Raw genomic sequence first — 17,711 nt, 5'->3', positions numbered from 1 at the left:
TGTAGAAAAGTATTTGTTAATTAATTTAGCAAAATCACTAAATTCCACAAATCCCTCATGTTAGCTAATTTCCTGCTGAGGGCAGCAGACACGTTGCTTCCAGTACATATAAAAAGACCTTTCACTTGGTACGCTGCATGTTTTCTTCAAAAATTGTGACACACCTAGAAATTGTGAAATGTTGAACATACTGGACCTTTTATTTTTTGCCTTTTGTAACTGTGCATCTAGTGGTGTGAAAATGTCATTGTTGCGCACAGGCATTTGGAGAGTTGTTTTAAAACTCACAAACAAGTACAACAATTTTGTTTGGGACACAATCTCTAAAATTCAGGGAATTAAAATATCGGAAATAATTTTAGTAATCTGTGTGAAATCTTGTATGTACATTTTATTTAACAAAACGGTATTTTGTACATTTTTTTTTTTTACATGGATAAATAAAAATACAAAAACTGTGTGATACTTTCCTGGTTGTTTAACTTTTTGGTACAGTTGATCATATAATATTTTGTTAAACCTAAGGCAGGCCATAAGAATTTTTCGATATTCTTTCCTGCAACCATGTATTGCAGGAAAGAAAATTGCTTGATTTACCCATTAACACTGTGTTGATGGGGGAATCCCTCCTGCAGAGCTGTGTTGCTGGGGGGGGGGGGGCACGGGGAGCTTTGCTGCTGTTGGGAGAATACACCTGGGAATACAGGCTATAGCCCCTGGCAATAATTGCATGTAAAAGTCTGACATGCTGCTTGTACCCAAGTCGATCAATAGATTGACTTGGGAACAATCAGCCTGCCCATAGATGGTTTGAATTTCGCCTGGTCCCTGCTTATGTCCCAGCTACCCTTGACAATGTGCTACATAAGGTCTCTATGTAATGCTCTAAACGACCCTGAATCTGTGTCTTTGAATATGCAGGACAGAATTTTTGCTGGTTCAAGCACTACCCTCTCTCTATACCCACTGCTGCCTTGCCCCACGTATGTTTAAAGTGTAGTTCCACTTTTGCAGCCCTGTTCACACTGCATATTTAAAAAAAAATAATAAAAATTGCAGCCTACCTTTTTGAGATGCTCTTTTCTGGACCCTCTTGCAAGAAAAGAGCCTACATAGTTCTTTATTTATGATGGGGCTGGACATAAAGCCACCTGATCCCTTCCCCACACCCCTGAAGGTACATCTTCACTGATCTTCCCTCTAGTTAATGAACCTGGAAGCCACTTCCAGGTTCATGGCTGGCATTTCCTAGCTGCTGTGGTCAGGGAAGAAGCTAATTGAGCATAATCTGTCTTTGAGCAGCTTTATTGTGGTTCATAGGGGACATTAAAAGAGAAGTATGGGAATTTTAAGAAACATTTATACACACCTAGGGGGATGCAGCATCAATTTGGTGCTATATCTGTCCCCCGTTGCTTCTAGGAATGAGAACCAAGTGACCAAAGACTGCTGATCGCTTAGTTTTTGGTCTTCAGTGAACAGAGATTGGTGACTATCAGTCACCGCTCTCTGCTCTGCTCCTCCAATTCTCACTGGGGTGCTGGGCTGTGCAGGGGGTGGGTGCAGCTTGCTCAGGCTCACAGTGCCTTGCTGAGAGGCTGAGCAATCTACCCTTCCTAGCATCTGGGTAGATTGCGACAATAAAGTTGGGATCGCTCCACAGCCTGGACCGGCTGAATGAAATTACCCGACAGCGGACTGCAGAAGGTTCAGAACTAAGTGAACTCCTGTGACCCACAGGAGAAGTAGAGCTAAAAGAGCTTTGTCCATACTTTTCCTTTACCGGTTTAAGGGACTTTAGCTGTTATTTCTACTATGCTATCACATAGTTATGGTTAACTCTAAACTGGTAACCTGTAAAGGCTTTTAAAGCGTTGCCTATGGGCAATTATTGGTACCAAAGTTTGTCATTGCTTCTCAGGTGCCTTCAGTTTAAAAGTTTGACATATTTTGTGTCTGCTCGACAAAATCTCATCTTATTTTACAAAGAATTCTGGTAACATATTTTGTGTGCACGAAAAGTAATGTTAGTGTATTTTTACTGAAAATATGGGTGAGATAAACATATGCGCTAATATCATGAGATAAAAAAATTGCAACTACCACTATTGTATTCTTCTTTCAGAAAATATATATTATTTGGAGGTTATAAAAAAAATCTTCAGGCCTGAATATGTCTATTTTACCATGTGCAGAAAATGGAAAAATGGCTTTGATAGACAATGGGTTAAATATGGAACAGCAGTAGTCACCTCTGTGTGTTTAGTGCACTATTTGAGCTCATTCAGATGGGAAATTAAGCCTGTCAAATGTGCAGAGCTGCTCGCAGATGTGTGTGCATCCACCTCAGAGCTGAGAACAGACAGCCCATAGAAGTGGATATACATGCAGTGTCGGTACAGACAAAATTGCATGGTAAAGTTTAGCATGTGGGCAGGAGAGGTTGCATGGATCCAAACACACAGCCCCTGGTGCACTGGTGAATATCAATGCAAACTATACTAAAAGGTTCTTTCACATGGGTACACTCTGCTCTGTTCAGCAGGGTATTCGTGAGCAGATCCCCTGCTGCATTGAATCAGAATGGGATAGATAGATATCATCGCGGACTGTGAAAAATGTTGCATTTCATTTGGAAATCAAGGTCCCAGAGTCTGGAGGAAGAGTGCAAAGTTGCATGAGGTTCAGTGTGAAGTTTTCAGAGTCAGTGATGATTTGGGGAACCATGTCATCTGCTGGTGTTGGTCCACTGTGTCCAAAGCCAGCACAGCCCTCTATCAGGAAATTCTAGAGCACTTTATGCTTCCCTCTGCTGACCAGCTTTATGGAGATGCTGATTTCATTTTCCAGCAGGACTTGGCATCTGCCCACACTGCCGAAAGTACCAATACCTGGTTTAATGATCATGGTATGACTGTGCTTGATTGGCCAGCAAACTCGCCTGACCTAAACCCCCTAGAGAATCTGTGGGGTATTGTCAAGAGGAAGATGAGAGACACCAAACTCAACAATGCAGATGAGCTAAAGGCCACTATCAAAGAAACCTGGGCTTCCATAACACCTCAGCAGTGCCACAGGCTGATCGCCTCCATGCCAGGCTGCATTGATGCAGTAATTCATGAAAAAGGAGCCCCGACCAAGTATTGAGTGCATACTATACTGTACATGGACATAGAGTACTTAGTACGTTTCGGTAAGATAACATTTCAGTATTAAAAATCCTTTTTTTATTGGTCTTATGTATATTCTAATTTTCTGAGATACTGAATTTTGAGTTTTCACTAGCTGTGCACCATAATCATCAAAATTAAAATTAAAAAAAAAAAATGCTTGAAGATATCACTCCATGGGTAAGGCATATACTGTATATAAAATTTATGAGCTTCACTTTCTGAATTGAATTACTGAAATAAATAAACTTTTTGATGATATTCTATTTTTTTGAGATGCACCTGTTTAAACCGACTTGTGTCTGGATCAGGCTATTTCCTATTCCGCATGTTTAGGTCTGGAAAAGTATAAAAGGATGCAGTCTATCTCAGTTTTTTTTTTTTTTTTTTTGACCTAGGTGGACATGGAGGTAGACTGGTGTAAACAGACACAAGATTGTTTACATCTGCTTCCCCATAGACCTGCATTGAGCTTCCAAACACGTCCATCTAAAAAACTGACAGGTTGACCAAATCAGAAAGGCAATGTGAAAGGGACCTAAAACTGATGGAAAAGGATTCCGTTTTCATGGGGGGGTATCCATTTTTTTAACAGAACTAATGTGAAAGGACCCTTAAGAATTAAAGATAGCAATCCACATCCAAATTTGACAGATTTTTAGCCACCAAAACCTGTTGTGAGTGACACAAGGATATATGTAGCCATTGTAGATCTGGGTAAACAGATAGGGCTCAGGGCTTGATAAAGTGCAGACGAGGCTGACACGGTTTCCTATATCTGGTATTTTTCACCGTATGTAACCAAAGGTGTTCTGCAATGCAGTTACTGTGTGCGAAATATTCTTGTACAGTGGAAGATATTATTCAAACATTTATGCTGACTTGTTGAGTTAACCGCTTGCTTTCCTGACCCCTGAACATGTGTGTGGATGAGTGCTAATGATGGGAGATGGGGTTGTCACATCTCTTCCGGTGCGGTAATTGCAAAGTGTGTTCATGGCCCAAACAAATCTGAGAATTAATATCATCAGAGAAAAGGAAATGAGAGGATTGCGCAGAGCCGTGTGAGATGTGATTGCTCAGATTATTAAAACTAATTTGTTTTATCTCCTACATAATGTATCTCTGCTTCACTTGCCTCTAGAACTATGATGGAATTGTAAAGTTAACCCATTCATTGCTGCACAAAACAAAACCCAGATTAAGACATATCTTTTAAAAACAGAAATAATCCACTTTCTAATCATACACAATAGAACATTTTGCACTATTAGGTTCTGGTTTGAGGAGTTCAGATAGATTATCACCATGCAGTATCCAAAATACAGTTGTCTAATACAGTGGCAAGCAAAGGTTTTTGAAAGCTTTTCCGCATTGAAAAAGAATGCCCAGCTCCTGTTTTTGAAACCTTTTAGGGCTTATTCACCTGGGCTGCATAAAGTGTGAAGAGCCGTTTGATGGCATGCAGGCAGCCCATATACGTGAATAGACGCGTGCGCAGGGGGCGTTCCGGATGTGCCTGGGCACACCCTAATCACCCTGTGCGGTGCACATTCCCTCTGCTGATATTTCACCAAAGCCCCCCAACAGGACTCTTAAAAAAATTGTAAAATAAAATATAATATAAAAATAAAATTGTAAAAAAATAATACAAAAATAAAATATTTAAAAAAAAAAAAAACTACTGACACCAACCACCAACATTGTCCATGTTTTAGTACATTTAGAATGTTTTTTACATTTATTTCTAAGAGTGTATATATATATATATATATGTGTGTATATACACACACTATATTGCCAAAAGTATTGGGACGCATTCCTTTACACGCACATGAACTTTATTGGCATCCCAGTCTTAGTCTGTAGGGTTCAATATTGAGTTGGCCCACCCTTTACAGCTAGAACAGCTTTAACTCTTCTGAGAAGGCTGTCCACATGGTTTAGGAGTGTGTCTATGGGAATGTTTGATCATTCTTCCAGAAGCGCATTTGTGAGGTCAAGTACTGATGTTGGACGAGAAGGCCTGGCTTGCAGTCTGCGCTCTAATTCATCCCAAAGGTGTTCTATAGGGTTGAGGTCAGGACTCGCTTATCCATGTCCTTGTAGAACTTTGTGCACTGGTGCGCAGTCATGTTGGAACAGGAAGGGGCAATCCCCAAACTCTTCCCACAAAGTTATAAGCACAAAATTGTCCAAAATGTCTTGGTATGCTGACACCTTAAGCGTTCCATTCAAACATACCCACACCCTAATACCCCCCCAACCAAATGATTTGGACCAGTTCTATACTGGCACCAAGGGAAGGAGGAGAGGGGCTGAACTTCCAGCTGAGTTGGCTGCAGCAAAGTCAACTGGAAGTAGGAGCGGAACCTTGTCAAAACCCGCCTCCCCTCGAAAGGTGCCAAATGTGGCAGCTGAGGGGAGGAGGAGGCAAAAAAGCAGAGCTTCCCCTTTTGGGTGGAGCTCCATTTTATGATCCTTGCCAAAGTGATTGCCCTGAGACCAAATAAGGTGATATCTACTATTATCCAGTCTGGCAGTCTGGCTTCATGCAACAAAAATCGACAGCTGTAAATGTACGTTGTTTTTTTTCTTAATGCGGTTGTAACCCTAAAAAAAAAAAAAAAAGCAAAAAACAATCCTGTTCCTTAAACCACTTACCGCATTCTAACGTACCCGTACGTCGGGTAACTTTGCGGGGTTATACCGGGATGATGCCTCTAGCTAGACGCATCATCCCGGTACCGTGGTTTGAAGCCGACTTATCGCACTTACATGATATCCGACATATAAAAGCGAGTAACAGTATGCAGAGCCTGCAGCGTGCTGGGACCGTGCTGCATTACTTCCTGGTTATGGCCATGGATCAGATGGACCAATCCCTGTACGTGTTACGTCCGAGATGGGCGTGGACTTCCTCAGCAGGGATACAGCACGGTCCCAGCACGCTGCAGGCTCTGCATACTGTTACTTGCTTTTATATGTCGGATATCATGTAAGTGCGATTCCTTTGCTTATGAGCTAATTAAATGTTACATACAGAGAGCACTAGATCCCATTTTCTTTTATTTCATGGCTTGGGGGATGCATCCTGGATTGGTGCTTATCCTTGACATTATACTGCGGTAAAGGATTGCTTCTGCGGCATCTGATGTTTGAGACCTTGGAGCTGTGTTCCCTGATTCTTTTGAGAGATATATGTGTTTTGACCCTGTAGGGTCGCATTATTAAGGTGAGAGGCAGAGATTGCTTGGTGGAGGGAAGCTGCAAGCATGGAAGTCACATTTACTGTGTGTTTTTTCACCGAACCACAAGTGGACTACCTTTCCTTTCTTGCATATCTTCAAACTATGGTCTGTCTCTCGCAATACTTATAGTTAACAGTGCATGTCAGAGCAAAAACCAAGCCATGAAGTCCAAAGAATTGTCTGTAGACCACCGAGACAGGATTGTATCGAGGCACAGATCTGGAGAAGGGTACAGAAAAAATTCTGCAGCATTTAAAGTCCCAATGAGTACATTGGCCTCCATCATCCATAAATGGAAGAAGTTTGTAACCACCAGGACTCTTCCTAGAGCGGGCTGCCTCGCCAAACTGAGTGATCGGGGGAGAAGGGTCTTAGTCAGGGAGGTGTCCAAGAACAGGTTACTTTGACAGAGCTCGAGCATTTCTTTGTGGAGAGAGAACCGTCCAAAAGAACAACCATCTCTGCAGCACTCCACCAATCAGGCCTGTATGGTAGAGTGGCCAGACGGAAGTCACTCCTCAGTAAAAGGCACATGACAGCCCACCTGGAGTTTGCCAAAATGCACCTGAAGGACTCTCAGACCATGAGAAACAAAATTCTCTGGTCTGATGAAACAAAGATTGAACTCTTTGGCCTGAATGACAAACATCATTTCTGGAGGAAACCAGGCACCACTCATCACCCAGCCAATACCATCCCTACAGTAAAGCATGGTGGTAGGATGTTTTTTTAGCGGCAGGAACTGGGAGACTAGTCAGGATCGAGGGAAAGATGAATGCAGCAATGTACAGAGAGATCCTTGATGAAAACCTTCTCCAGAGCGCTCTGGACCTCAGACTGGGCCAAAGGTTCATCTTCCAACAGGACAAGGACCCTAAGCACACAGCCAAGATAACAAAGGAGTGGCTATGGGACAACTCTGTGAATGTCCTTGAGTGGCCCAGCCAGAGCCCAGACTTGAACCAGATTGAACATCTCTGGAGAGATCTGAAAATGGATGTGCACCGATGCTCCCCATCAGACCTGATGGAGCTTGAGGGATCCTGCAAAGAAGAATGGTAGAAACTGCCCAAAAATAAGTGTGCCAAGCTTGTAACATCATACTTAAAACAACTTGAGACTGTAAATGGTGCCAAAGCTGCTTCAACAAAGTATTGAGCAAGGGCTCTGAATACTTACGTACATGTGATTTTTTTTATTTTTAATACATTTGCAAAGATTTCAAATAAACATCTTTCACATGGACATTATGGGGTATTGTTTGTAGAATTTTGAGGAAAATAATTAATTTAATCCATTTTGGAATAAGGCTGTAACATAGCAAAATGTGGAAAAAGTGAAGTGCTGTGAATACTTTCCAAATGCACTGTGACTGGCTCATCCTGCCTGTTCCTGTGTCCCCCTGTGTGTGTGCAGACCAGGGTAATCATGGCTGCTGATCTATGATACCATGGTCAGTTTATGTGCCTCTGTCAGCCCACAGTCTCTCCCTCTCCCCCTCCCTCCCTGCCTGTCAGCTATTAAGTCAGCCGATTTGCTCCCCGCCCCTCCCCTCCTGCTGCTATTCTGTGTAAAGTAACTGTGCCTAATAACTAGAATCCCCTCTGTTATATATAGCTATGTTGCACAGTGTCTTTGGTTTTATAAAAATTATGCAGCTCAATATCTTATTTCAGAGTGCCACTGTGCGTTTATGTGACCATCCCCCACTCTCCTCCTATCCTCCCGGCTGACTTAAGCGGGGAATCTCAGCCCCCCCAGCTGTAGTCTTTAGATCGGGGAAGGAGAGCGGCAGGACGTCACGTGAGCGCATAGCAGCACTGTGAAATAAGGTATTGCACTGCATAATTTTTATAAAACAAAGACACTGTGCAACATACAGTAGCTTCATACAGGTATAACAGAGGGGATTCTAGTAATTAGGCACAGTGACTTTACAACCACTTTATTATTCAATCACATCCCAATGTAGGAGATAGGCTTTGCTGACACCACAAAAGCCTTTGACAGTGTGGAGTGGCCGTGTCTGTGGACTACAATGGCTCAATTTGGCTTCGGGGAGACATTCACGTCCTGAGCAAAGCTTCTGTATGCAGGCCAATGCTCAGGTATTAGAGAATCTGGCCAGTAATCTTAAATTGTTCAGCTAACCGTGGTACAAGATAGGATTGCCCCCTTATCTGCCCAATTATTCGCAATAGCAATTGAACCACTGGCAGCTATAATCAGGGTGAATAAAAACATTACAGGTTTAAGGTACAGAGACCTACGTGAAAAAGTCATGCTATATGCAGACGACACCATGTTAATGCTAGGTGACGTGTCAACCTCTCTTACTGCAGCTATGGACACCATACACATGTCTGGTGGCTACTCTAGTCTTTCTATAAATTGGTCCAAGTCTGCTTTGATGTTTCTTGACCCTGCCTCTGCCTCTTAATACTGGCTACCATTGGGCCTATTTATACCGATAGTGACCAGCTTTAAATATCTTGGTGTTATAGTAACTCTAGTTTCCACCGACATTAATAGATTAAATCCTGCCCCTTTGCTGACATGCTTTAGGAACAAGGTCAAAATTTGGAATAGGCTATGGTTGTCACTGGTTGGCAAAATTATTCTCATCAAGATGATTCTCATGCCCCAAATATATTTTCTCCATAACTCGCTGATTAATATTCCCCTTATATTTTTCCCACGGTCAATTCCATTTTTGGTTCCCTACTATGGGTTCCCTACTATGTGAGATCCTCCACACATGATGAGTCATTGGGAGTTGGGAATGGTATCTCAGCGTTTCTCTACATGACTACTGAAGTGGAATATTTCTGCAGCTGAAAATCCACACCATACATAAAACGCAGGAGCGTTACAATACCCCTGTATGTTGTGGTCTTTAAGGTGCCCATCTAATAGTTTTTTGAAACTATCGATGCTCCCTGTTGATACCACTGCTTGTAGAAGGGAATTCCATATCCTTACCGCTTTGAACCCTTTACCCTTAAACCGCTTTTCTTCTAGTTTGTTCCCTTTGCAAGGGTCACCAGTACAGTATTTGTACATTGATATCATATCCCCTCTCAAGCGTCTGTTCTCCAGGGAGAATACGTTCAATGCTTGTAGTCTTTCCTCATAACTGATGTCCTCCATTCCCCAAATTATTTTTGTTGCCCTTCTTTGGACTCTCTCTAGTTCCAGCACATCCTTTCTGGGGACCGGTGCCCAGAAGTGGACGGTATACTCAAGATGTGGCAGGACCAGAGTCTTGTAGATTTGGGGAGAATTATTGTTTTATCTCTGGAGTGAATCTCCTTTATAATAAATATCAGTATTCTGTTGGCTTTGCTTGCAGCAGCTTGGAATTGCATGCCATTGCTAAATTTGTCATCTACTAGGACAGTGGTTCTCAACTCCGGTCCTCGGGACCCACCAACAGGCCAGGTTTGTAAGATAACTAAATAACATCACAGGTGATCTCATTTGCTGTTCAGTGATTGCAGTATTGTAGTCTGCATCTCCCCAAGGTAATACTTAAATTCTGGCCTGTTAGTGGGTCCCGAGGACCGGAGTTGAGAACCACTGTACTAGGAGACCCGGGTCCTTTTTCATCTTAGATTCACCCAGAGATAAACTGGCTGTTGACAATGTGGCTGTGTTATGCAAAGTGTTGAAATTTTCCTTATCCTCTCACATATGACTGTGCTGTAACATGTATAAATGCGCTTTGTATTTCCTGGAGATATATTATCTTAGTACAAACAAGAGTATTGAAAAGCCAACACATATTAAAAAGAAAAAAAAATACACATTTCCAAGCTCAACTTACCGAATTGACCTGTCCAATAGTATGCATTAAAAACAGGGGTTTAGTTGCACACATTTACAAATACATGCGTAAGCCACGTAAGGCAAGGCACCCCATTTTCTGTGGACCTAAACTCCTAATTTCTGTGAGTCTTCAACAACAATAGAAGCACATGCATTTAGATAGACAGGTGTAGGGCAGATAAACCTGGAGGGAGCCCACCCCTCCCTAAAGGCACAGGGGCACACTGAACACCCAGCCCATAGCACTATGGCAGCAAAGGTGTCAGTGCGGTGCCTGGCCAATATAATTCATAGTATAAACAAGTGGTTACTTCCCCCACTTGTAACTGGTCACTGCAGCAAGGAGCATTGGAAATTATATTTCTTTATTGTACAATTTCTCTTTTCTAAGTTTACAATAAACACCTTTCTAATTTAAAAAAAATAAATAAAAAAATTTGAGCTTCAATTTAAACTTTCTGGACATTTAATGGGAGTTGGCCAGCCAAATGTTCCACAATGCATTGCAAAAAACTATCACTGTACAAGACTTTTACCTATGATGGTTTTTGGCCAAAGTCCACACTCACACACCATAAAAGGCTGCTGTTGGAGTAGAGGGATAAGTGCTTTTAGGGGGAGAGATGTTTGCCAATGTAGTGTGCTACTACAGTGTCATGGTATACAGCGCTATAAACAGCACTATATTCAGTGTATTCCAACCTGAATTCACAAAGCTTTCATAAGACCCAACAATCCTTTTTTAGGACAACTTTTTTTTTTTTTTTTATTCTTCTGATGTGAGTAAAGAGTTTTATTGCTGAGTTGCTTTTTTCTACATTTTAGTTTTCTTAGTTTCATTAAGTAGCCTACAGATACTTTTTTTCTTTTAAAGTTTATTAAAAAAAAAGGAGTGTGGAGGGGGGGATATTTTGCTTTTTTGCCGCCCCCCCCCTATCCATGCGTCTGGCCCCTAATCTACATGCGGGGCGCCGGACGCATGGAGTTCAATGGGGCTTTTTTTTTTTAACCATATAATTAGAGCCAGAGGCTCTCACAGGCTAAAAAAAAAGGGTGAGCTCGGGGCGCAGAGCACTGCGCCCCAGCCCACCCAGTTGTGTGACAATAGCGAATAAAATTTGCTATTGTCACACGGATCCTCCTCCTGGCCAATCAGAAAGCGGGTTCTGAGACCCGTTTCCCGTTTGGCCAAAAGGAGAAGCCATGCCATTGGGCATGAAGGAGGAGGAGGAGGGAGGAGAAGCAGAAAACAGGGGGAAGAAGCCGCCACCGCCGTCACCATCGCTGATGTCCAGGCAGGGTGAGTGATCCTGTCCCATCCCGGGGGTCCTGTCCTGTCCTGCTATGGTCCGGGGGTGTGCGGCCTGGTGTGGTCCGTCTGCTGCCCCCCCCCCCCGGCCCAAGGAGCACTAGCCGCCACTGCTCTGCTGTCACTTGTAAATGTGGGAGCCCGATTCCTGTATCTACAAGTGATAGCATTGCTCTGCTGGCAGCACGCACAGAACCCTACCCGTCCTTCTGCATAACAGTAGAGGAGGGGGCAGGCAGCAGCGTTGGTGGAGGAAGTGAGGAGGTAGTACATCAATCTAGGGGATGCTGGCATGGCCTCCGTTTTTTCTGACCTCCTAGTGTCTGAAAGTGTGGTTTGCAAATCACCGGCTTCAGGAGCTTCGGCAGGCAGGAGCAGAGGAGGCAGAGTGATCTGACATCAGCCTATGAGAAAAGGCTGAGCACCCTGCAGACGACCTCCTTTCTTCTCCACTGTAGTCTTTATAGCTACACGATGAGAATAATGAGTGCAACCTCTGTTGTGGCAAAAATGCAATAGTATATGGGGGTCTTCTGTTCTAGAAGATGTTTTTTTTTTTTTTCCTCTCTCTCTCTCTCTCCCCTTCCCCCACCGAGATTTCGCCACGCTTCCTGTCTTGGTGTCACCTGGACCGGAAATGGGGGAATCTGCCTGTGGAGACATAGCCAGCAATCGTTTCCTTATATACATTTAATATAAAAGGACATTATAGGGCAACAATTGCAAGCTATGTCTCCACAGTGAGATTTCCTTACTTCCTGTCCTGGTGACATCAAGACAGGAGGTGAGGGGAAATATCCTGCAATGATATAACCCCCTTAGATGTTCTAGCTATGTAAAAAAAATAAAGTACTGTATATATAAAGCTAGCACTTTTTTTTCCATTTTGGCTAAATTATGAAAGAGTCAAAACCCCATTTGTTTTTGTCCCCCCCCCCCCCCCCCCCACTTGCGTCCCATTATGTGTAGACAAAACAGGAAATGTCCTCGGGGACAGTTGTCACCAGAAGCGGTGTTTCCCATTGGAAGGTTTCCTGTCATTTCCTGTTCTGCGGCAACTATAAGTTTTAGATTTTCCATTTGAGGAGACTGGGATAAGGAGCACTTTGTCCTGGTGACTGAAAGGGGGAAAAAATTGAGTTGTCACCAGAAGAGTGAGGGGAGTCCTAATCCTTCATTATGTTATTGTCTATATTTTTATATATACACACACATTTCATTATTTATTGATGTATTGACTTAGGATCACCCTTCATTTTATCTAACTTAATTCACAATTTCACAGTAGTATAACATCTTTAAGATTTAATTTTATTCACCATCTTTACATAACATAATCCTCATGTGTCTCAAAATGTTATATTCTGGTCTCCAACATCCACATTGTTTCTTTCTGAGCTGTGAAATTGCTAAAAAGTATCTATTCAAAACACTTCTCCTCTGAGAATCAGACTCTGATTGCCATCCAGTGGCCACTCAAAGAAATTATTATGAATTTTATAAAGAATGAATTTTTTGGTGGGGTTGAATTACTACAACTTGAGTGTGCACAATTTGGTGCAGCTCTGCATAGAAACCAATCAGCTTCCAGTTTTTTTTTTTTGCTTACTTGAACAAGCTGAATGGCTCCCATGCACAGCTGCACCAGATTTTCCACTTTCCAGTTTTAGTAAAACAACTATGGGTTTTTAGAATGACTTATGTACAGTTGTAGCCAAAAGTTTTGAGAATGACACAAATTTTAATTTTCACAAAGACTGCTGCCTCAGTTTTTATGATGGCAATTTACTGCAGAATGTTATGAGGAGTGATCAGATTAATTGCAAAGTCATGAAAATGAACTTAATCCCATAAAAAAATAATTTCCACTATATATGTAAAGGCTTTAAGCCCCGTACACACGTAGCGATTGTCGGCCGCAAATATTCGGCCGACGACCGATCGGCCGATTGTAGGCTTGTTAGTATGATGCTTCCGAAGGCGACAGCGCATTTTGAGCCGAACAGAATCTGTCGTGCAAGCATTAAAATTTTTGTTGGCCGTCGCCAGAACGGCCGACTGTTCGCCAGTCAGTACAGATTTCGGCCGACAGACAGCAGATTAGCAAGACTGGGCATGCTCAGAAAAGAAAAAACACACGGAAAGTTAACCATCACATGACATCACTTCTGCAGTCGGCTGTTGTTGGCCGACAAAATTCGTGTGCAGTCTTTTGCAGTTTTCAACAGACACGACAGACCTGGACAAAAGACGGCCGATCGTTCGGCTGACGATCGGTACGTGTGTACGGGGCTTCAGGGTAGCCAATAAAGTCCAGCAAGTGCCAGAACCGTCTCCTACAGTTGATTCAGCTGCGGGATCAAGGCACCACCCGTGCAGAGCTTGCTCAGAAATGGCAGCAGGCAGGTGTGAGTGCCTCAGCACTGCACCCACAATGAGACAAAGTCTTTTGGAGGATAGCTTGGTGTCAAAAAGAGCAGCAAAGAAGCCACTTCTTTCAAGGAAAAACATCAGGGACAGACTGATATTCTGCAAAGAGTACAGGGATTGGACTGCTGAGGACTGGGGTAAAGTCATTTCTCTGATGAATCCCCTTTCCGATTGTTTGGGGCATCCCAAAAAAACTTGTTTGGAGAAGAAAAGGTAAACGCTTCCATCAGTACTGTGCCATGCCAACAGTAAAGCATCCTGAGACCATTCATGTGTGGGGTTGTTTCTCAGCCAAGGGAGTGGGCTCATTTACAATTTTTCCTAAGAACACAGCCATGAATAAAGAATGGAACAAGAACATCCTCCGAGAACAACTTCTCCCAAACCATCCAAGAACAGTTTGATTACGAAGAATGCCTTTTCCAGCCTGATAATAAAGAAGGGGTTGGGACTTTGCATGAGAGACACGACAAACCAAGGCTGACAGGACAAAAATACCATATTTATTGATACATACAAAAAATCAGAACATGATAAAATGATTACAAACATGATATACAATAGTGTAGAAAATGAGATGATAAAAAACAAATACATGACCCCAATTCAAGTTAATAGAGACCAGCATGAGTAAGGAAATGATTAAGAAAGGTCATGACATCCATAAACTGACGCGTTTCGTGGACTTCCTTATATATATATATATATATATATATATATATATATATATATTCCTTATATATATATATATATATATATATATATATATATATATATATATATATATATATAAGGACGCCCGCTCTGTGACACCCGCTGACATCACAGAGCCAGTCCAGGCTCAGACTAGATCACAACCATATGGTCAGGATACACCCACATGTCTGGACCAACAGCCGGCTCAGCCTTTCAGCGAGCTTCTGAGAGCCTGAGCCAGCCGCTCCCACCTTCTCCACAGTTTGAATGTTTAATTTTGAAAGCGTACAGATTTAGCGCCGATCGGTGCGGCGTGTACCAACATGGCCTCCGCCACCTTTCTATTACTGCCGTCCAGCTTCTTTCAAAATGTAATATCAAAACAGCATCACAGCTGTCAATATACTCTATTTATTTATATATGCTCACTTTATTGCTAAATTTACTCTGAAATTCAAGATGTAGCTGGGTGTAGTAAGATGGCCGCATGGGTGTTCTCTCAGATTACCTCTACCCGTCGGATGATGAAGTGTTTGGAACGCAAGTATTTTTTGGTCGGAATGTCACTTCGGTTACACGATCTGATGGGTGGCGGTAATCTGATAGAACGCCGGTGGGAGACCAGATTTTTAAAATGAAATCCAGGGACATATTTTCTTTTTATTGGCAAATGGCACAGTGAGCCTCTGAGAGCCTGAGCCAACCGCTCCCACCCTCTCCACAGCCCAGCGCTCCAGTGAGCGGGGGGGGGGGGGGCCAGAGCAGACAGCGAGCAGACAGCGGTGATTGATAGTCACCAGCTTTTTGCTCAGTGAGAACTGAGCGATCAGCGGTGTTAGATCTCTCAGTTCTCGTGTTCAAATATTTTACCTAAGGTAGTAAGATGTTGTACAGAACAAAAAAAACAAATGATAGTTATCCCCAAGAGAAAGGGGACAAAATAGGATGTACAATGAAACAGTGCAATGACAGGGACACAGCCCACATTAACAAGCCATACAGGTTAGAGCTGGGAAAAGGCACGGGGTTTATATACACAAAATAGCACAGATGTCCAACAATGTGGTAGATCAAGAAGCAGCATAATATCTGAACCAGGATATATTGATGAATGGTGAGAAACTCAGGATGAAAATGTCCTGGTATAAAGCAAAAACAAAATGGAGACATTCGAGGACTTGTGATAGAGAAAAAAAAAAGAAAAGATGTGATTATTGCGTGCCTTTAAAACTCGGGTCTGAAGAGACCTATCATAAGTGTCTGGCGACCTGTCAGTGCTGAATATGTAGCCTCGGCTCGTTCACAGAGGAGTGCGGGCGTGTGACCGGCGGACTCGATATCCGCCGGTCACACTACGATCGTCGGTAGAGCGGGAGAAAGGCGGGGGGCTTATGTAAACAAGCCGCCTGTCATTCTCCCCTGTGTAAAAATGCAGATCAGACGGTTGTACTATGTAGAACCGTTGATCTCTGTTTTTACAATAGGAGACATGTCCAATCACAGTTAGAAGCACGCCCCTAGGACACACTTAACCCCTCCCTGTCCAATACAGTTAACCCCTTCCCTACCAGTGTAATTTTTGCATATTTATAGCACTGATTACTGCAATAATGTCACTGGTAACCCCAAAAGTGTCAAAAATGTCAGTCAAGGGTCCGATCTGTCCGCTGCAATGTCGCAGTATCGCAAAAAAAAAAAATCGCAGATCGCCGCCATTACTCGTTAAAAAAAAAAAACACCAAAAATGACAAAAATCTTTCCCTTTGTTAGTATAACTTTTGCGCAAACCAATCAAAATACGCTTTTTGTGATTTTTTTTACCAAACATAGGTAGCATAAAACAAATTGGCCGAAAATGTTAAAAAAATTTTGATTTTTTACCTTTTTTTGGGGGGAATTTCATATAAAAAAATGTGAAAAATATTGTTATTTTTGCAAAATTTACGCTCTTTTTTTGTTTATAGCGCATGATCAAAAAATCGCACAGGTGATCAAATACCACCAAAAGAAAGTTCTGTTTGTGGGGAAAAAAAGACGTGAAATTCGTTTAGGTACAGCGTCGCATGACCGCGCGATTGTCCGTTAAAGTCATGCAGTAAAAAATCGCAAAAAAAAAAAAACCCTGGTCAGGAAGGGGGTAAAATCTTCCAGGGCTTAAGTGGTTAAGCAGTGAAATCGTCCAGCAGGGGGCTGCTTCTCAGCCAGCATGGGATGCCCTGTCTACATGAATCCGTCCCTGAATCTGAGGACAGACTTGGTCTGGTCACCCCAAGATAGGTATGATTAAAAAATAAAAAAAAAAACTACATTCCTTTAATTCACCTTTACCTAGAAGCCAGGCCAAATAATCTCTCTCCTTCAATGGGTTGAGAAACAATACAAAACAATCTGCAGGGGCCCCTTTAAGGTCGCAGGTTGCGCACCAGAGAGTTGATGTATGGGGTAAGCCCATTCCTGTGATGCAGTGAGTGTTTCCTATCACAGGTTTCTATGGACAAGGAGGAATATTCCACACAGAACATCGTCTGCCACTCACATAACAAAGCTGTCACGTGACAAGCCGCCCCTTCATCATAGGACAAGCTCTAGTGCACGGCCGCGTCACGTGACATTAGACGAGCTAAGTTTGCAGATTCGGCGCTCTGCTGATATGGTTAAGTCAGTATATGAAGAGATCGGGCTGCTCTTTCTTATAGAAATAATTCCTTTTTCATTTTTTAAAGATGTTGGAGTTATTTGGAAATAAACGAGAAAAAGACATTTCAATGTGTAAGATGAAGGAAGCAGGCGAATGTGCGGGTGTGAATGTACAGCGGGCGGGGATTGCGCGGCTGATTTGATCTGAGTTGGCGGACTGGAGTTGATGACAGAGGGGGGTCGGTGTACCCAAACACCATGGACAGGCCTGCCAGGTGGGTGATGGTGGGGGGCAGTGACTGCCCAGAGTGCTGAGCTGATCCGGGAAAATGGGAGATCAGGAGGGATAGATCTGTTGCTGTAATCAGGTTTCTTCTCCTCTCCTATAGG

At 42.7% G+C, this 17,711-nt stretch overlaps 1 protein-coding gene across 1 annotated transcript in view; it reads left to right on the top strand.

The window, feature by feature from the left end:
- Window positions 1-17,492: 17,492 nt before the first annotated feature.
- RAD51AP1 (RAD51 associated protein 1) overlaps window positions 17,493-17,711 on the top strand; it is a 35,944-nt gene continuing 35,725 nt past the window's right edge. Inside the window, exon 1 of the mRNA XM_082256237.1 lies at window positions 17,493-17,596. Within this exon, the coding sequence (XP_082112363.1) occupies window positions 17,580-17,596 (17 nt within the window). The 5' untranslated portion in view covers window positions 17,493-17,579. The remainder of the gene's footprint in view (window positions 17,597-17,711) is intronic.

Source organism: Pelophylax lessonae (assembly GCF_965119305.1).
Source record: "Pelophylax lessonae genome assembly, chromosome: 4".
NCBI classification, from domain to species: domain Eukaryota; kingdom Metazoa; phylum Chordata; class Amphibia; order Anura; family Ranidae; genus Pelophylax; species Pelophylax lessonae.
Note: the sequence above shows the minus strand (reverse complement) of the source record. Positions and strands in the feature narration are given on the sequence as shown.